This window comes from Helobdella robusta (assembly GCF_000326865.2).
Source record: "Helobdella robusta unplaced genomic scaffold HELROscaffold_42, whole genome shotgun sequence".
Classification (NCBI taxonomy): Eukaryota; Metazoa; Annelida; class Clitellata; order Rhynchobdellida; family Glossiphoniidae; genus Helobdella; species Helobdella robusta.
In genome coordinates, this window is record NW_008704981.1 from 1,195,303 (window position 1) to 1,209,950 (window position 14,648).

Sequence of the window (14,648 nt, forward strand, 5' to 3'; positions counted from 1 at the left end):
CCAATTGAAAAAAAACGTTTTTTTTAAACCGCAATCAAATATGTAAAATAATTTTTATAAATATTTTTATTCGCTGGTATCTAATGATTTTTAAGAAACACCTCAAACTTTCAGACTTTGATTGAGCTTAGTAGTGAAATAAAGTTTTTAAAAATATTATGAATCTCTTTTGCAAACAAAATCCTGCGTCAGACAAATTAGACAACTTACTCCTCCTAGAAACCTTATTGTTGGCAAAATTGATTCATAACATAATAAATATAGATATCAATTCTTATAATAATTTTTTAAACTGCATAAATAGTAGTTCCATCCATACCTGTATGGTCGTGGACTTTCCACGATGAGAAACAATCTTTTGGTATAAAATGAAAAAATTGCTTGAAAATTAGGTAGGAATGTGTTGAGTATTTATTGAAAAATCTTTGATGAATGTTTGTGAAAATATTATTTTGAAGTTTTCTAAAAAAAATGTCAAGATCTTTAGAACTGAACCAACCTGCCATGCAGATTAACTGAAATTTTGCATCATTTGCGTCGAAACACGTGATTGAGTTATTATTGATATTTTGAAATCCCATTATCTGACTGTAGTTACAATTTCCACTGTAAAAATTTTCAATTTATTGTCCAACATTGACAATCTGAACAAAGTAATTAAAAAGTTTCAATACTACCTCTAATAGTTGAATTGTTGTTTATCCATTTCCAATTTTTACCATCCATTTCAGCGTTCAAAACGAAAGCGAAACTGCTGGACCCAGGTGAGAACAAGCAGAATGTCTCGTAAGGATCGCACCAGCCAACAACTGGTTCATTAGTTTGAGAGGAAATTCGTGAACTTGCAATGAATATTATTGATAGAAATTTTAGCTTTAATTCATATGTCATTTATGTAGTCATTTTTTTAAACTTACACAAAATTTTTTTGGCGCAATTGCATTTTATTCTCTACTGCATCGTATTATTAGTTATGTTTGCATGTTCGTTTGACTATAAGCCATATCTTCAAATTGAAAACTCGCTTTCAAGCCTAAAACACATCATAGTTCGAATCGAATGTGTGAGGTGTGTAACAGCATTGTTAAGCTCAGACCAGAACTGGATTGTTACGTTAGCTGGCTGGTTAAGTTGCTTTTCGAATATGTTTTTATGCGTGTACAGGTGTTTCATTTTATTCGTGTGTTTTTTTTATTTGTTACACTATGACATATCTTGGTACAATTTTCCTTTACATAGTTGAAAAATTCTTTTTCTTCAAAATATTAATTTATTGTAAATGTTGTACCAGAACCGTTATAGTTGACCTATCACCTGTTTAACGATATTTATGTAAAACGTACATGTGTATTTATGTAAAACGTGCATGTGTTTCTTAACATAATAAATATAGATATCAAATCTTATAATAATTTATAACTTTTAAGATAACTTATTATACTGAGATATCATAAAAATTTGCCAACTTGTAAAAAGCAAATGATGCCAAGTTGATGCTCAAAATTTTTCTAAGTTAAAGGCCTCCACAAATAATTTTGAGTTTTCAGAAATAATTTATAATCTTAATTGAACATTTTGAGGCATCGGCAAATAATTTGAGATCTCCATTATGTAATTAGAAGCATATATTTATTCAGTGAATTCTAATCTAAAGTTCATGGTTCTTAAACTTAATCCTTCTAAGTTTGAATTAATTTGTTTTAATAAGTCCAAACAATCTATTACTATTCCTCCTATTATCTTACCTGATTCTAAAACTCTTGATGTCTCTGATAAGTTTCGTAGTCTAGGTTTTATCTTTGATTCTACTATGTCTCTCTCTTTTCAGATTAATAGTGTTGCTAGAAGCTCTTACTTTCATCTACGTAGAATAAAAAAACTTTTGCCTTTTCTTGATGATCCTACTCTTCTCCTTTTTGTTACTTCGTTAGTCTTATCTAGGATTGATTATTGTAACTCGCTCTACTATGGTCTTCCTGACTCTATACTCTATCCTTTAAGTAAAGCTTTTAACTCTGCTGCTCGTCTAGTTGCTCGTGCCCCTTTCTTTTCTCATATATCTCCATATCTTGTTCTCTTGCATTGGCTACCTATAAAATATAGAATAATTTTTAAAATTTGCACGTTCATGTATAAGTCTCAATCTAAATTATTTCCTAAGTATTTATCAGATATATTAATTGAACCTAAACGCCCCGGTTTACGATCGTCTTCTTCTTCTCGCTTTTTCTTAACTCGTGTTAAACACTCTTTTGCCAAATCTGCTTTTGCTTTTTCTGGTCCTTTTCTCTGGAACTCTCTACCTACTTCTCTGACTACTTCTCCATCACTTGCGAAGTTCAGAGCGGATCTCAAGACCCATCTGTTGCAAAATTTATTGAGGAGCGCTGTTGAATATCGCGGAAATAGCGCTTTATGAGCTAATTGATTGATTGATTGATTGATTGATTGATTGATTGATTGATTGATTGATTCATTGATTGATTGATTGATTGATTGATTGATTGATTGATTGATTGATTGATTGATTGATTGATTGATTGATTGATTGATTGATTGATTGATTGATTGATTGATTGATTGATTGATTGATTGATTGATTGATTGATTGATTGATTGATTGATTGATTGATTGATTGATTGATTGATTGATTGATTGATTGATTGATTGATTGATTGATTGATTGATTGATTGATTGATTGATTGATTGATTGATTGATTGATGGTCAATTATCTTAACTGAAATAAATTCTTTAGTTCGTCGTTTGGTTTACTTTTAAAAGCTCGTTTCAAAAATTTGTTCATTAAATATATAATTTCAGAAAAGTTATAATAAATTAATTTTACAATTATTTATTTGTTTTAATTCATTTTTTTTTATTTTCCATTTTGTTCAATTTAATTATAAATGAAATATCTCAAACGAAATCTCTACAACTTCGAAAACGGAACGCGTGGCAGACAGCGTTTGTACATTTTTTTTTTTTCAATTGAACTTTTTTTAATTAAATATTAAATAAATTCAATTTAAATTCCGTTTACGTTTGTTTATTTTATTAATAATTAATTAAAAATCGTAATTAAAAGTTTACCAAATTAAATTTTATTAAAATAAAACAGTTGTAATGTTGTAAGAAGGTTTTTATATTATTATATTATCATACATTTTATAGTATTTATATACTATATATAAAAAGTATATGGTTATCGATATGGTTGTTATTACAATATATTATATTATATAAAATATAAATAAAATTAAAATTTTTTTTAAAGTCAGGAGACACATGAAGAGTTTGTTAGTGGTGAACATGTACAAATTGAAGATGTTGTTTTTCCTGGGGACAATTTTTTTCACCCTGGTTCTTTTTTCCTATTTTTCCTTTTTTTATTCCTCTAAGGTTAGTTTGTTTTTTGCTTTCTAAATTTAAATAATAATTTTGTTGGCAAAATTTCTTTTATAATTTTATTATCACATTTTTAAATTATAAATCTTATTCTTAATGCTTAATCTATTTATGACTTATGTATTAATATATATATATGTTAATTTAATAATTGTTAAAAATTTAACTGAACAAATTACCAAAGTCATATAAAATATATTAATTTAGGAATTAACTGTTAGCTATCGACATTTCCATCACAAAAAACTCGTCGTTTTCTCTGGTAATAATTTTTATTTGTTAAATTTGTCAACAAAATTTTTTTTCAGAAATTGACTTTTACATGAAATATTTATTTACTCTGAACTGAAATTAACAGACAAAGTCAAAACAAAGTCAAATTTTTTGGGACATGAGTTGACAAAACTTTCACTAAACAACTTGAACTCCATGTTGAGACATGCATGGAACAATTATCACAAATATGGCTGGGGGTCTGATGAGTTGAAACCTCAGTCGGCCACCGGACACAATTGGATGAAGTTAGGGTTGACCATTATCGACTCTCTTGATACTTTGTACATTATGAACTTTTCAAAAGGTTTTTTATTCACATTGTTTTGTTAATATTTTTTTTAAAGGCTCCGCCCATACTATTTAGATTAACATTGATATGAATGAAAGAAAGATAGATGAATGATAAAATGAATGAATGAATGAATAATGAATAATTGAGTTAAGAAATGAATGAAAGAATGAATGTTTTTATTTATTCAAACTTATATACAAACAATACAGAATATGAATTAGGCAAAGAGTGGGTGATTGAAAATTTGCATTTCAATAAATCAAGAATGGTCGATTCGTTTGTTCTCATAACTCGAATACTCGGAGGCCTTCTTAGCATATATCACTTAACAGATGATATTATTTATCTGCAAAAAATTGTTTGTATGAAAGCCATTATTTATTTTAAAGTTTAATAAATATAACATCAAATCATAAATCCAATCACTTAGAAAGAACTTTCTCCAAGGCTCAAGCCATGTTTCATTCGACGTAACACAAAACTACCATGCCAAAATGTCAACTTGAAAACAGGAAAAGTGACAGATCCAGCACATCACTACATTGGACCCCTCTCCTCGATGCTGCTTGAGCTCAAAGATTTGGCCCATCTCACTGGTGATAGATTACTGTTGGTTGGTTGGGTTGGCTGGTTGGTTGGTTAGTTGGTTGGTTGGTTTGTTGCTTTTCTGCTGTTTCTAGTGTAGTTCTAATTCAGTTATATTATTTTTATTCATTTTTACTACTATTATTATAATTGCTCTGTATTTGGTTATAATTGGTGTTATAATTGTTTGGTTGCTTTGTTGCTTTTTAGCGTAAATTCAATTCAATTATTATTTTCATTCATTTTCATTATTATTGTTTTTTTTCTAATTTGTATAATTGTAGGCGTCAACAGACTACATGTCGTCAATAATCTCTGATGCAGTTAGGAGTGAGGATGATTTGGTGCACGACCTCATCGACCACCATTCCATGTCGGCCGATCCCGACAGTCCCGTTCAGATTGGCAGGAACAGCGTGGGATACTATGAGGGATTGCTGAAGTTGTGGCTGCAAAGTGGTCAGAAAAATAAGGGGTTAGTTCGTTGGTTTGTTTTTACGACTGCTTTGTTTGTGGTTGGTTGGCTGGCTGACTAGCTGGTTGTTTAGCTTATTGACTTATTTGTCTAGTTTTACTGTTTAGCTGGTTGATTGATTGGATGATTGACCAGTAAGGTCTCTGGTAACTTTAAACACTCACCTACATACAGTATGACAACCATTAATTCTTCATAAGGTTAGAGGTAATCTTCCCCAGAACAATATCGGGCATAGAGAGTCATTTGCTCAGGACTTACAATGACACTGATGGTTATCTCCTTTACTTCAATTCAACACTCAGTAAACCTAAACCTTACATGGTTGGTTGGTTGATTGTTTAGTTGGTTGGTTGGTTGGTTGGTTGGTTGGTTGGTTGGTCGGTCGGTCGGTCGGTCGGTCGGTCGGTCGGTCGGTCGGTCGGTCGGTCGGTCGGTCGGTCGGTCGGTCGGTTGGTTGGTTGACTTGTTAATAAATAATTTTGTTAATGAATAAAAATAAATAATAATAAATAAATGAATAATTTCGCAACTGATAAGGAGGAGGAATCGTGTAAACTACCAGGCTTATTGGCACTTGCCTCCATAGTCAAATTGGGAGAGCCGAAACTAAAGATGGCGCACATACTTGCCGGGACCTGCATTCGAATGCACGACAAAACCGAACTCAAGCTCTGTCCACTTTCTGTTCAGTTTGCTGGCAGGAGGGGGAAGACCACAACTATGTCTCTGAAGGTTTGGTGGGATTGGCGTTGGCGGGGATGAGTGGAGAGCTTTGTTTGGCTGGCTGGTTGGATTGTAAATTGAATGAATTAATGAATGATTGATTTGATTGATTTGATTGATTGATTGATTGATTGATTGATTGATTGATTGATTGATTGATTGATTGATTGATTGATTGATTGATTGATTGATTGATTGATTGATTGATTGATTGATTGATTGATTGATTGATTTTTATAAGATGAGGTTTTTTCTGATCATGAAGACTCATATGTTTGTTTGATGTGTTCTGTTGATGTTCATCTATTGGTAGTATGTAATGAATCTTATCCACCGTTTAATTTTGGTTTTTAAAAATTTCTTCAAACACCCGTCACCACTCCAATGTTAATTTGTCTATTTCGTAGATCTCCCACCACGAGTGAATGTAGAAATTACTTTATTCTGTCAGGATAAAAAGAGTACTCTAGCTTCAAGTACATTGGAAAGTTTGATGTACCTGGCAAGGACTGACGTTCTCAACCAGTATAAGTACTACGACGTTGCAGTTCATATCTGCAAGCATCTCTTCCAGAGCACCTGGTCAGCACTTTTTATGAAAAACTAATTTTAAAATTTTCGGTATGACCATTTAAAAATAACCTTAGCAAAGTTTCTAGGGTTTATAAGTGGTTTTACATTCATTACAATTATGATAATGAAGTGATATGAAAGCGTTAGATTGGAGAAAAGAAACTATAGTTCAAACCCTAACTTGGTAGGTAGGCCTGATGCTCGTGAGAAGAAAGGATGTTATTGAATTTAATTCTTGATGTTTATTTCACTGGCCTATTTTTTTTTTGTTTTGAATCCAATAAACAAGAGCATTAATGCATTTATTTAATTTCTCGTCAGTTGAGTAAACCAGTGAGAACAGTGTATGTATTCTGCATTGTATTAAGTAACGCGAATAATTTTTTTTAATTCCGAATAGATACCCAACCCATCGTTGTTTTTCATTAAAATCAGGTTGAATCATGGTTTCGCAAGTAGGCTGGATGTCAACAGAGTCAAATCAAAGTACCACGATGTTATGGATAGCCATTTATTTTCCCAGACCTTTAAATACGCCTACATGATCCTGTCCAATAGGAGCATTAATTTCAATGATTTCGTATTCACTAGTGCTGGCCATATACTGCCCGTACGACGTTGAATAGATTCGTTGAATAGATTCAAACGAAGATTGATTTCTCCAGTTGGAGAGTTCTATATTTTAATTCCGCTCGTCTGCGTATTAATTCGTTTTTGATGGTAGACGTATTTTCACCTTTTTTAGTTTCTTTGGTTTAATTTATTTTAAATGTATTTGTGTTTCTGTTGTGGAAGTGTTGGAAATATAAAAATGAAAAAAAAAAATGGAATAACAGAGCGCCTGATCGCTATTCTTCACACCCTTCTTGCCTACCTGGTTGTCATGGGAACCAGGTACACTGATCAATGGTCGAAATGATATGATGGTTAGAAGTACATGAACGTTAAAATTCATGCTTCGTGATTAGTTGAAACATAATTTTACAAATTTTCGTGATAAACTGCGTTAATCGTTAATTTTTTTTAGATTCGTGATTAAGTGGCTTAGGTTGGTTATACATTTGTTGTGTGGGAACTTGCAAGAATAAAATCTCACCTGATTAGAAAGCGATTGGTAGAAAAACTAAACCGGTATAAGAAAATGGAGGCGTATATGACTGCTTCTCGTTTCGACCAATCAGCAAGAGGGCCTCAAAATTCGCTGTATGATAATAACTTTAAAAGTTCTTATGCCGACAAAGATGAAATGATGAGGTTGGACGATAACTAAAAGCTATCATCGATAATTTTAAAAAATTTTAATAGTCCAAACTTTGCTAGCATAACATTTTTCAAATTTCAGTAGTTACTCGACAAAAGCCACAAATTTTGAACCGCCAACAGACAACCAATGCCAGCATATGATAGTAGAGAAGTCGGCCCAGGAACCACGCACATGCACTCCATTCAGAGATCCACAACCAATCTTCCATGGAGATCCAGCACTTACTATGGCGCATCAACCGGAAACAAATTAATCCCGAACGCCAGGAGTATGCCCGAACCTCACCTGGATGACTACAGACTGGGAGCACTGGATCCGGTTAAAATACCGCCCGTGTTTTCTGCTGCTAGGAGCAATCTGTATACCAGGTTTGCAGTGTTTGTGTGTACATATCTCAGTTTTTTTTCACTCGCAAGGTACATTTTGCAAATTTAAGTTTTATAAAGTTTAATAATGATTTAGTGATTGTTTCTTTTGTTAACAAATTTAATCACTAACTCCCAACCAACAAACAAACCAACTAACAAACCAACCAATCAATCAATCGGTACTTTTTCGACTAAGGTACACGCCAACTGATTGGAACATTTGCAACGTCGTCAACGGTGTTGTCACAGAAAAAGTAGTGGCGGGCTCTGAAGAGCTGAGAGGCAATGCCACCAGGCTGTGTAAAGAGCTGGACGACAAGACGAGGCGAACCCAAGAAGATGTGAGCAGGAAACTAGGTGGAGTAAATGTTTTCACTAGCGAGTTTTGAAATGTTGGGTCGCAGTTTATGAAGCAGTCAGAATGTGCTTTCAATTTGTTCATGTAATGATATGTGAAAATGTTTCTCTAGCTTCTTTCACCTGTTTAATAAGGAACGTCTTCTAAATTTTCGCTGTTCAGTTTATTTTGTATATAAAATGTATATAGAGCATAACAAACAGCATGTGCATGCACCCACCTACACTACACACACAAACAAACACACACACGTAAACAAACACACACATGCACACACACACACACACACACAGATCTAAATAGTACATTTTTACATTCAACGTCTAGGCGAAAGAATTGGAAACATTGAACAGTGGAAGAGCGAAGTGAAAGCTGAGATCGACGACATGGTGAGTGAAATTGACGCGCTGGATAAAGCTAAAACATGTTTAGCTAAAACTCAGCTGGATCTAGACGTACCACTGAAGATAGCTGAAGAATGTTTGTACAGTCGTGAGAAGAGGAGAGGAATTGATCTGGTCCATGATGAAGTCGAGAAGCAGCTTATCAAGGTCTGGGCGGAATTCTGAGAAATTCTTTCATTAGTTTTAAAATCAAATTTCTAGATATTATTATTTATTTCTAGTATTTTAGTAATTTATTAATAAAATTTTTGATTAATTATCAATTAATCGCATAGATATAAATAATTGTGATAAATATTACTGACATAAACGTTTTCAATTTGAAAGGAGATTGATATCTTGAAAAGTAATCAGGAAAACTCTAGAAGATTAGTCGAAGATGCAGCGGCTCAAATAGCGTGAGTCGCTTTTTGCACTAATCATCTACTGTGAAATTATTTATTTAAAATATTTTAGAATTTATTTACCTCTTATATAATTTTTTTGTAAATTAATTGAAAATTGTTCAAGGAACGAGATAGTTTAATAGCTACAGGGTGTAGTTTTTTTAAATTACTGCGACCATGTTCGAATGCAAAGAGATCCTCATCACTTGAAATGTGTGTGTGATTGATGTGTGGATTCACGCGTGTTTGTTTATGTGTGTGTGCGGCTGTTTGTTTATGTGTGTGTGTACGTGTGTGTGTGTATGTGTGCCGTTGGAACCTCCGAAAATTAGTTAAGAAATAATTAGTTAAGAATAGTTAATGACTATGGCAAATACAAATTCATTTATTGACATTTCGTTTTGTGACCGTCCCACAACAAACGCCAGTTTGAATCGAGCGGCCCTGCACGAACTTGAGAAAGATCTGGACGATAAGTTGGTGGCCTTGAACTTGGACAACAACTGCCACAGGATGAAGGACTCCACCAGATCTCTACATTACTATGATGGCGTTCATCGCGTCGATAACTCGTTCGGGATTTTATTTCTTTTTTGAAGTTTGGCTTAAAGATGAGTGTAAAATGAGAAATGTGTAAATTAAAATATAATTAACCGATCAATCAATTAACCAACCAAGCAACAAACAAATAAACTAATTTACTAACCAACCAATCAACCAACCAACCAAAAAACCAACCAATTAACCAACAAAACAACCAATTAACCAATTAACCAACAAACCAATCAACCAACCAACAAGCCAATCAACCAACCAACCCAACACAGAACTTCAATCCCTGTAACCTGGGCTCAGTTCAGCGCCGACAACATTCGAAGGTCAAGGGCGGAGAGGCTGAGATCACGTGACATCCGGAAATCAATCGAGGGTTTGTGTAACGGTGTGATGGACGAAGTGAATGATCAGTGGAACAGAGTGAATGACGCCCTAGAAGATAGGCTGAAAGAGTACGCCGATGCTAAGAATAAACTTCAGTACAATTTGACAAAGGTTAGTTAGTGAGTATTTGTGCGTGTTTGTGTGTGTGCGTGCGTGTGTGTGTGTGTGTGTGTGTGTGTGTGTGTGTGTGTGTGTGTGTGTGTGTGTGTGTGTGTGTGCAAGTTTAGTTGGTTTTTTATGCTCATTGATTACATTTCAAAACCTTCAAACCATGAAGCTTTCTTTCTTTTAGAATTCTTTTACAAGAATCTTGTAAAAGAATTACAGGCCGAAATTGAAATATTTTTCAGACCCTGCAAGAAATATTGGACCAGGAGAAAGCCATAGAACTGTTGAGGGTGTCGATCAGAGAGAAGGACTCCCCACTACAACTTGCTCAGACCAGGCTGGTCACCAGACTGAGAAGGCCAAACATGGAAACGTGTAAAGATTCAGCCCAGCATAGGTTCTTTACTTGTTTGTTTGTATGTTTCAGTGTGGTTTGTCTCTCTTCTTCTCTCTTTTCCTCTTTTTTTCTTGCTATCTCTTTCTCTCTCTCTCTTTTTTTTCTCTCTCTCTCACTTTCTTCCTGTGTGTGTGTATCACGTTGTTTTTGTTGTTGTTTAGATAACAAGATTTAAAAGTAAATTTTTTGTATTAAGTAATATTTTGACGAACGCTGCCCGTAACTTGTCGGAGTTCATTTTGAAAATTTGTGTTAAAGAATCATCGTAGCTGAGTGACATGTCTAAATTACAAACACGAACATTTTAGCACGATTAAACTAGATTTAAAACACAATTTTTTCATTAAGCTATGCACTGATTCGTTAAAATAATTTCAAACTCTCCGCACACGAAGGCTGGTCGGCGAAGTGTACGAAATAAACGAATCGGTGGACATCCTGCGGGCCAAACTGAGGCAGTCGGAAAACGCCCTCCAGCACCTGCTGAAAACAAAACTGAGCCTGGAGCATGACCTTGACATTAAGAACAACAGCATCGTCATCGATCGCGAGAAGTGCCTCGGCATTCGTCGTAATTATAATTTTCCCCTCGCCAGATGCATCTATTCTTTTTAATTTTTTTTATTTTATGACCGTGACATCATCGTGAAATGTTAAGGTGACCATGTCGCTGTGACTAGGTTCGAATGCCGAGATCCTCACCCTCCAAATGCATACTGAGTGTTGAAATACTAAGGATGATTTGTAAAAAAAATGTTAATAATACAAATTTAATAAAATAAATTTTATTTACTTTTTGATTTATACCTCTAAGGGTTAATATGTTGTAAGCACTTGCAAATGCGTACTTCTCTATTACATCGGCCGTGAAAATGTATAAACGTTTACTATCTGACACATAACTTTTTATGTGTATTTTTATAGATTTTAAAGTTATAGTACGTTGAATTTTATTAAAACGTCTTCAATTATGAAACAATTTTTTTTAGTTCAACAAAACTGTGATGAAATTAACTTTTTTTCAAAATTATTTTTCTGAAATATTTTTAATAATAAATTTTTTGAAATTTAGTTAAAATATAGCTTAGTTAACACAGAGTTTTTTTCACTACTAACAACACTTGATTCACTTTGCTTTCATATAATTTTGTATTCACGTGTATATTAAATTACATTATATTATATTATAATAACCTATATTTTAAAGTTTATTTCAAGTTTTATATATTTAGAATAGAATAAAGAAGATTTGAACAAAAAAAAATGGGTTTTCAAATTTACACGCTGAATCTTCAAACGATCCGACAACAATAAAAAAATAATGAGTCACGAATTCGCTTGCTTACATTGCATTGTGTATTATATAGTATTGTATTTGTATTGTATTTTGTATTTTTTAATTGTATTTAATACAATACAATAAAAGATATTTGTAACGCACTATACTGTAACGCATGTACAACTAGAGAATTGTATCGCGTTTTGATGTATGTTTTTGAACTTTTTGGTATTGTGTTCTGTGATATTATGTTCTGTATTGTATTGTATTGTATTGTATTGTATTGTATTGTATTGTATGGTTTTATATTGTGCAATATTGTATTGTGTAATATTGTATTGCATTGCATTGTATTGTATTGCATTGCATTGCATTGTTATTCATTGTATTGTATTGTATATTGTATTGTATGGTTTTGTATTGTAAGGTATTGTTCTATTTCGCTATACGTTATTTATTGTATTGGGCTATAGCCTATTATTTTAGAGTATTTTATTTGGTAATGTATTCATGTTGTATTGCATTGGGTATTTATTGTATTTTGTGGTATTACATTGTATTTCATAGTTGGTGTGGCGTGTTATATGTATGTATGGATGTTTTATAGCATGTGGATTGTTCTGCTGATAATATGTCGACCCATGTAACGGTCAAACAATATCTATAAATCACGCGAGTGTAATGAAAAGGGAATATGGATGAATGAATGAATGAATGAATGAATGAATGAATGAATGAACGAATGAACGAATGGATGAATGAATGGATGAATGAATGAATGAATGAGTATTGTTTTGTAATAATGTTTCTTTTAATGTTTCCAAAAAAAACAATTGTACAAAAAATGGGAAGTAAGCAACATGAAAAAAGACGCCATTTTTTGAGAGAGAGAAAGATGAAAGTCGTCCCGAAAACCGTTCCAAAAGCATTTCGGCTACACCACAGTTTATGACAATCACATATCAACAGGAAGTTTTTTTTTCAATTCAAATTTGTACTGCTTAATAAAGATGTTGTGTATAGACTGAGAGTAAATGTTTTATCTAAAGCAATCCAAAATTGTTAAATATATTATAACAATAAACATTTACTGCAGACGACCATAATGGAAAGAGAACAAAAATTTAAAAACTTTATGAAAAATTGTATAACTGGTAATTTGAAAAAAAATGCAAATGTTTGTGATAGTGTCTAGCATTAATGTTTTAAATAATATTATAATTAAATAATTTTTGGGTGATTAATTGAATATACAAATAAGAGCGGATCTAGACAAATTTAATATAAATATAATTACATATTAATATTATTCGAGTTATTTATTTTTTTATTGATCTGTGAAGTTTTGGCAAATATTCCTAAATCAGCTTATGGGGCATAAGTAACTGCTTCTAGGTAAAGTTGTTGGGTGACGAATCATTTTATTACGAACGATTATTTTTATTTAATTGTTTATTATTCATTTATGTTATATCATTAAAATAACTTATCTATCTTTATCAGTACCTTCAATCATTTTTTTACTCACATTGCATCAATAATAATGTTATATCTATTACCAGGTTCCTTTTATTATTAATTTATTTTTATTTATATTTACTAAACAATTTGTTTAAATGTTCAACAACTATTAAGTAAAATAGCAAAGAAGCTGTTGATGATGTTTGGCTGAAAGTTTATAAATATATGAAAATGAGAAACAACAACGGGATCAAATAATGAATTATAATGTGTCGTATATGAATGGGCTACATCAAAGTCATCATAGATCCGACCGACACTGTAAAAATATCAAGTTATTGTCATCTTGTTACAATACATCAAGTAATATTTTAAACTGTCAGAGGAATAAAGTTAGATAATCAATTGAAACATTCGCGCGTACGGAAGATATGTTATACTTAATTAAAAACACGATAGCATACCAATAAGTAACGGTTTTCTATCTTATGTTGCTCACGAGAAAAATTATCAAAAAAATATATGTTCACCAGTAAATTGTCTAAATTTTTCACCAGATTCTAATTACACCAATTGGAAATAGTTTCAATATATGATATATACATCCAAGATAAGAGAAACATCTACTGTACATATGCAGGCAATACTACAGAGCATCTTATAGGTACTAATATTTCAAATTTTTATTTGGAATCATGAAAAGTTTGGTTTCACTTTGTTTTATTAAGTTTCATCTTGTCATTGCCTTGTTACTGGTCAAAACAACAAGAAGATGTGTTAAGAGTGTGGTTACACCAAGAATATCTCAATGCCAACGGACCAGATTCAGAAGTTCTCTCTTAAATACAGTTCTGTAATGTCATCATTGAGTAACACGTGTCGATACATTTGAAGAGTTTGATGGAATAATTAAATTTTTTTCACCGGAGCAAGACAGTTTTAATAGAATGATTCCTCTGTTGTGAGACGAGCTTTCTTGGAGCCCATCCAGTTTTCGTAATCATTCTGTTGGCAGTTGGGAATACTTTTGGCGGACTCGTAGATGGGACTCAACTGCTTGTATCCGTTTTGTTGGTTGAGCTTGTTCAGTTGTTTGAGGTTTTCGTTTTCGAGGATGTTGTTGATGATTTTCAAGTCGTTGTTGAGTTGCGAGGTTGAGGTAAATGTGAAGGTTGGGTAGTTGATTTCGACGGGGCTCTTGAAGTTCATTTCTTCCGTCTGAGATGGCTGCGGGTTGATGGAAAGTTGTTTGCTGGGTTGACTGCTGAACTGAATCTGAGTTTGTTTGTTGTCAGTGAACCAATCGTGTTTAGCGTACGAAGGACTGGCATTGTTTTCGACCAATGGAA

General features: G+C 32.7%; 3 protein-coding genes across 3 annotated transcripts in view; 2 read left to right on the forward strand and 1 right to left on the reverse strand.

The window, feature by feature from the left end:
• Positions 1-3,312: 3,312 nt before the first annotated feature.
• Positions 3,313-6,957, forward strand: HELRODRAFT_193110 (hypothetical protein; the record flags this gene model as incomplete). The annotated part of the gene is made up of 10 exons (XM_009025598.1): positions 3,313-3,402; positions 3,616-3,670; positions 3,767-3,988; positions 4,186-4,334; positions 4,407-4,493; positions 4,846-5,036; positions 5,237-5,360; positions 5,577-5,771; positions 6,214-6,344; positions 6,771-6,957. The coding sequence occupies 10 exons, from the start codon at positions 3,313-3,315 to the stop codon at positions 6,955-6,957; spliced, it is 1,431 nt and encodes a 476-aa protein (XP_009023846.1).
• An 813-nt stretch (positions 6,958-7,770) lies between these two features.
• On the forward strand, positions 7,771-11,822 carry HELRODRAFT_187311 (hypothetical protein; the record flags this gene model as incomplete). Its single annotated transcript, XM_009025599.1, has 8 exons — positions 7,771-7,967; positions 8,164-8,324; positions 8,653-8,876; positions 9,057-9,127; positions 9,544-9,687; positions 9,943-10,165; positions 10,405-10,559; positions 10,955-11,822. 8 exons carry the CDS (start codon positions 7,771-7,773, stop codon positions 11,172-11,174), a joined length of 1,395 nt encoding a protein of 464 aa, XP_009023847.1. The 3' UTR covers positions 11,175-11,822.
• A 2,416-nt stretch (positions 11,823-14,238) lies between these two features.
• HELRODRAFT_177404 (hypothetical protein) overlaps positions 14,239-14,648 on the reverse strand; it is a gene marked incomplete at both ends in the record, with an annotated part of 1,398 nt that continues 988 nt past the window's right edge. Inside the window, one exon of the mRNA XM_009025600.1 lies at positions 14,239-14,574. Within this exon, the coding sequence (XP_009023848.1) occupies positions 14,239-14,574 (336 nt within the window). The remainder of the gene's footprint in view (positions 14,575-14,648) is intronic.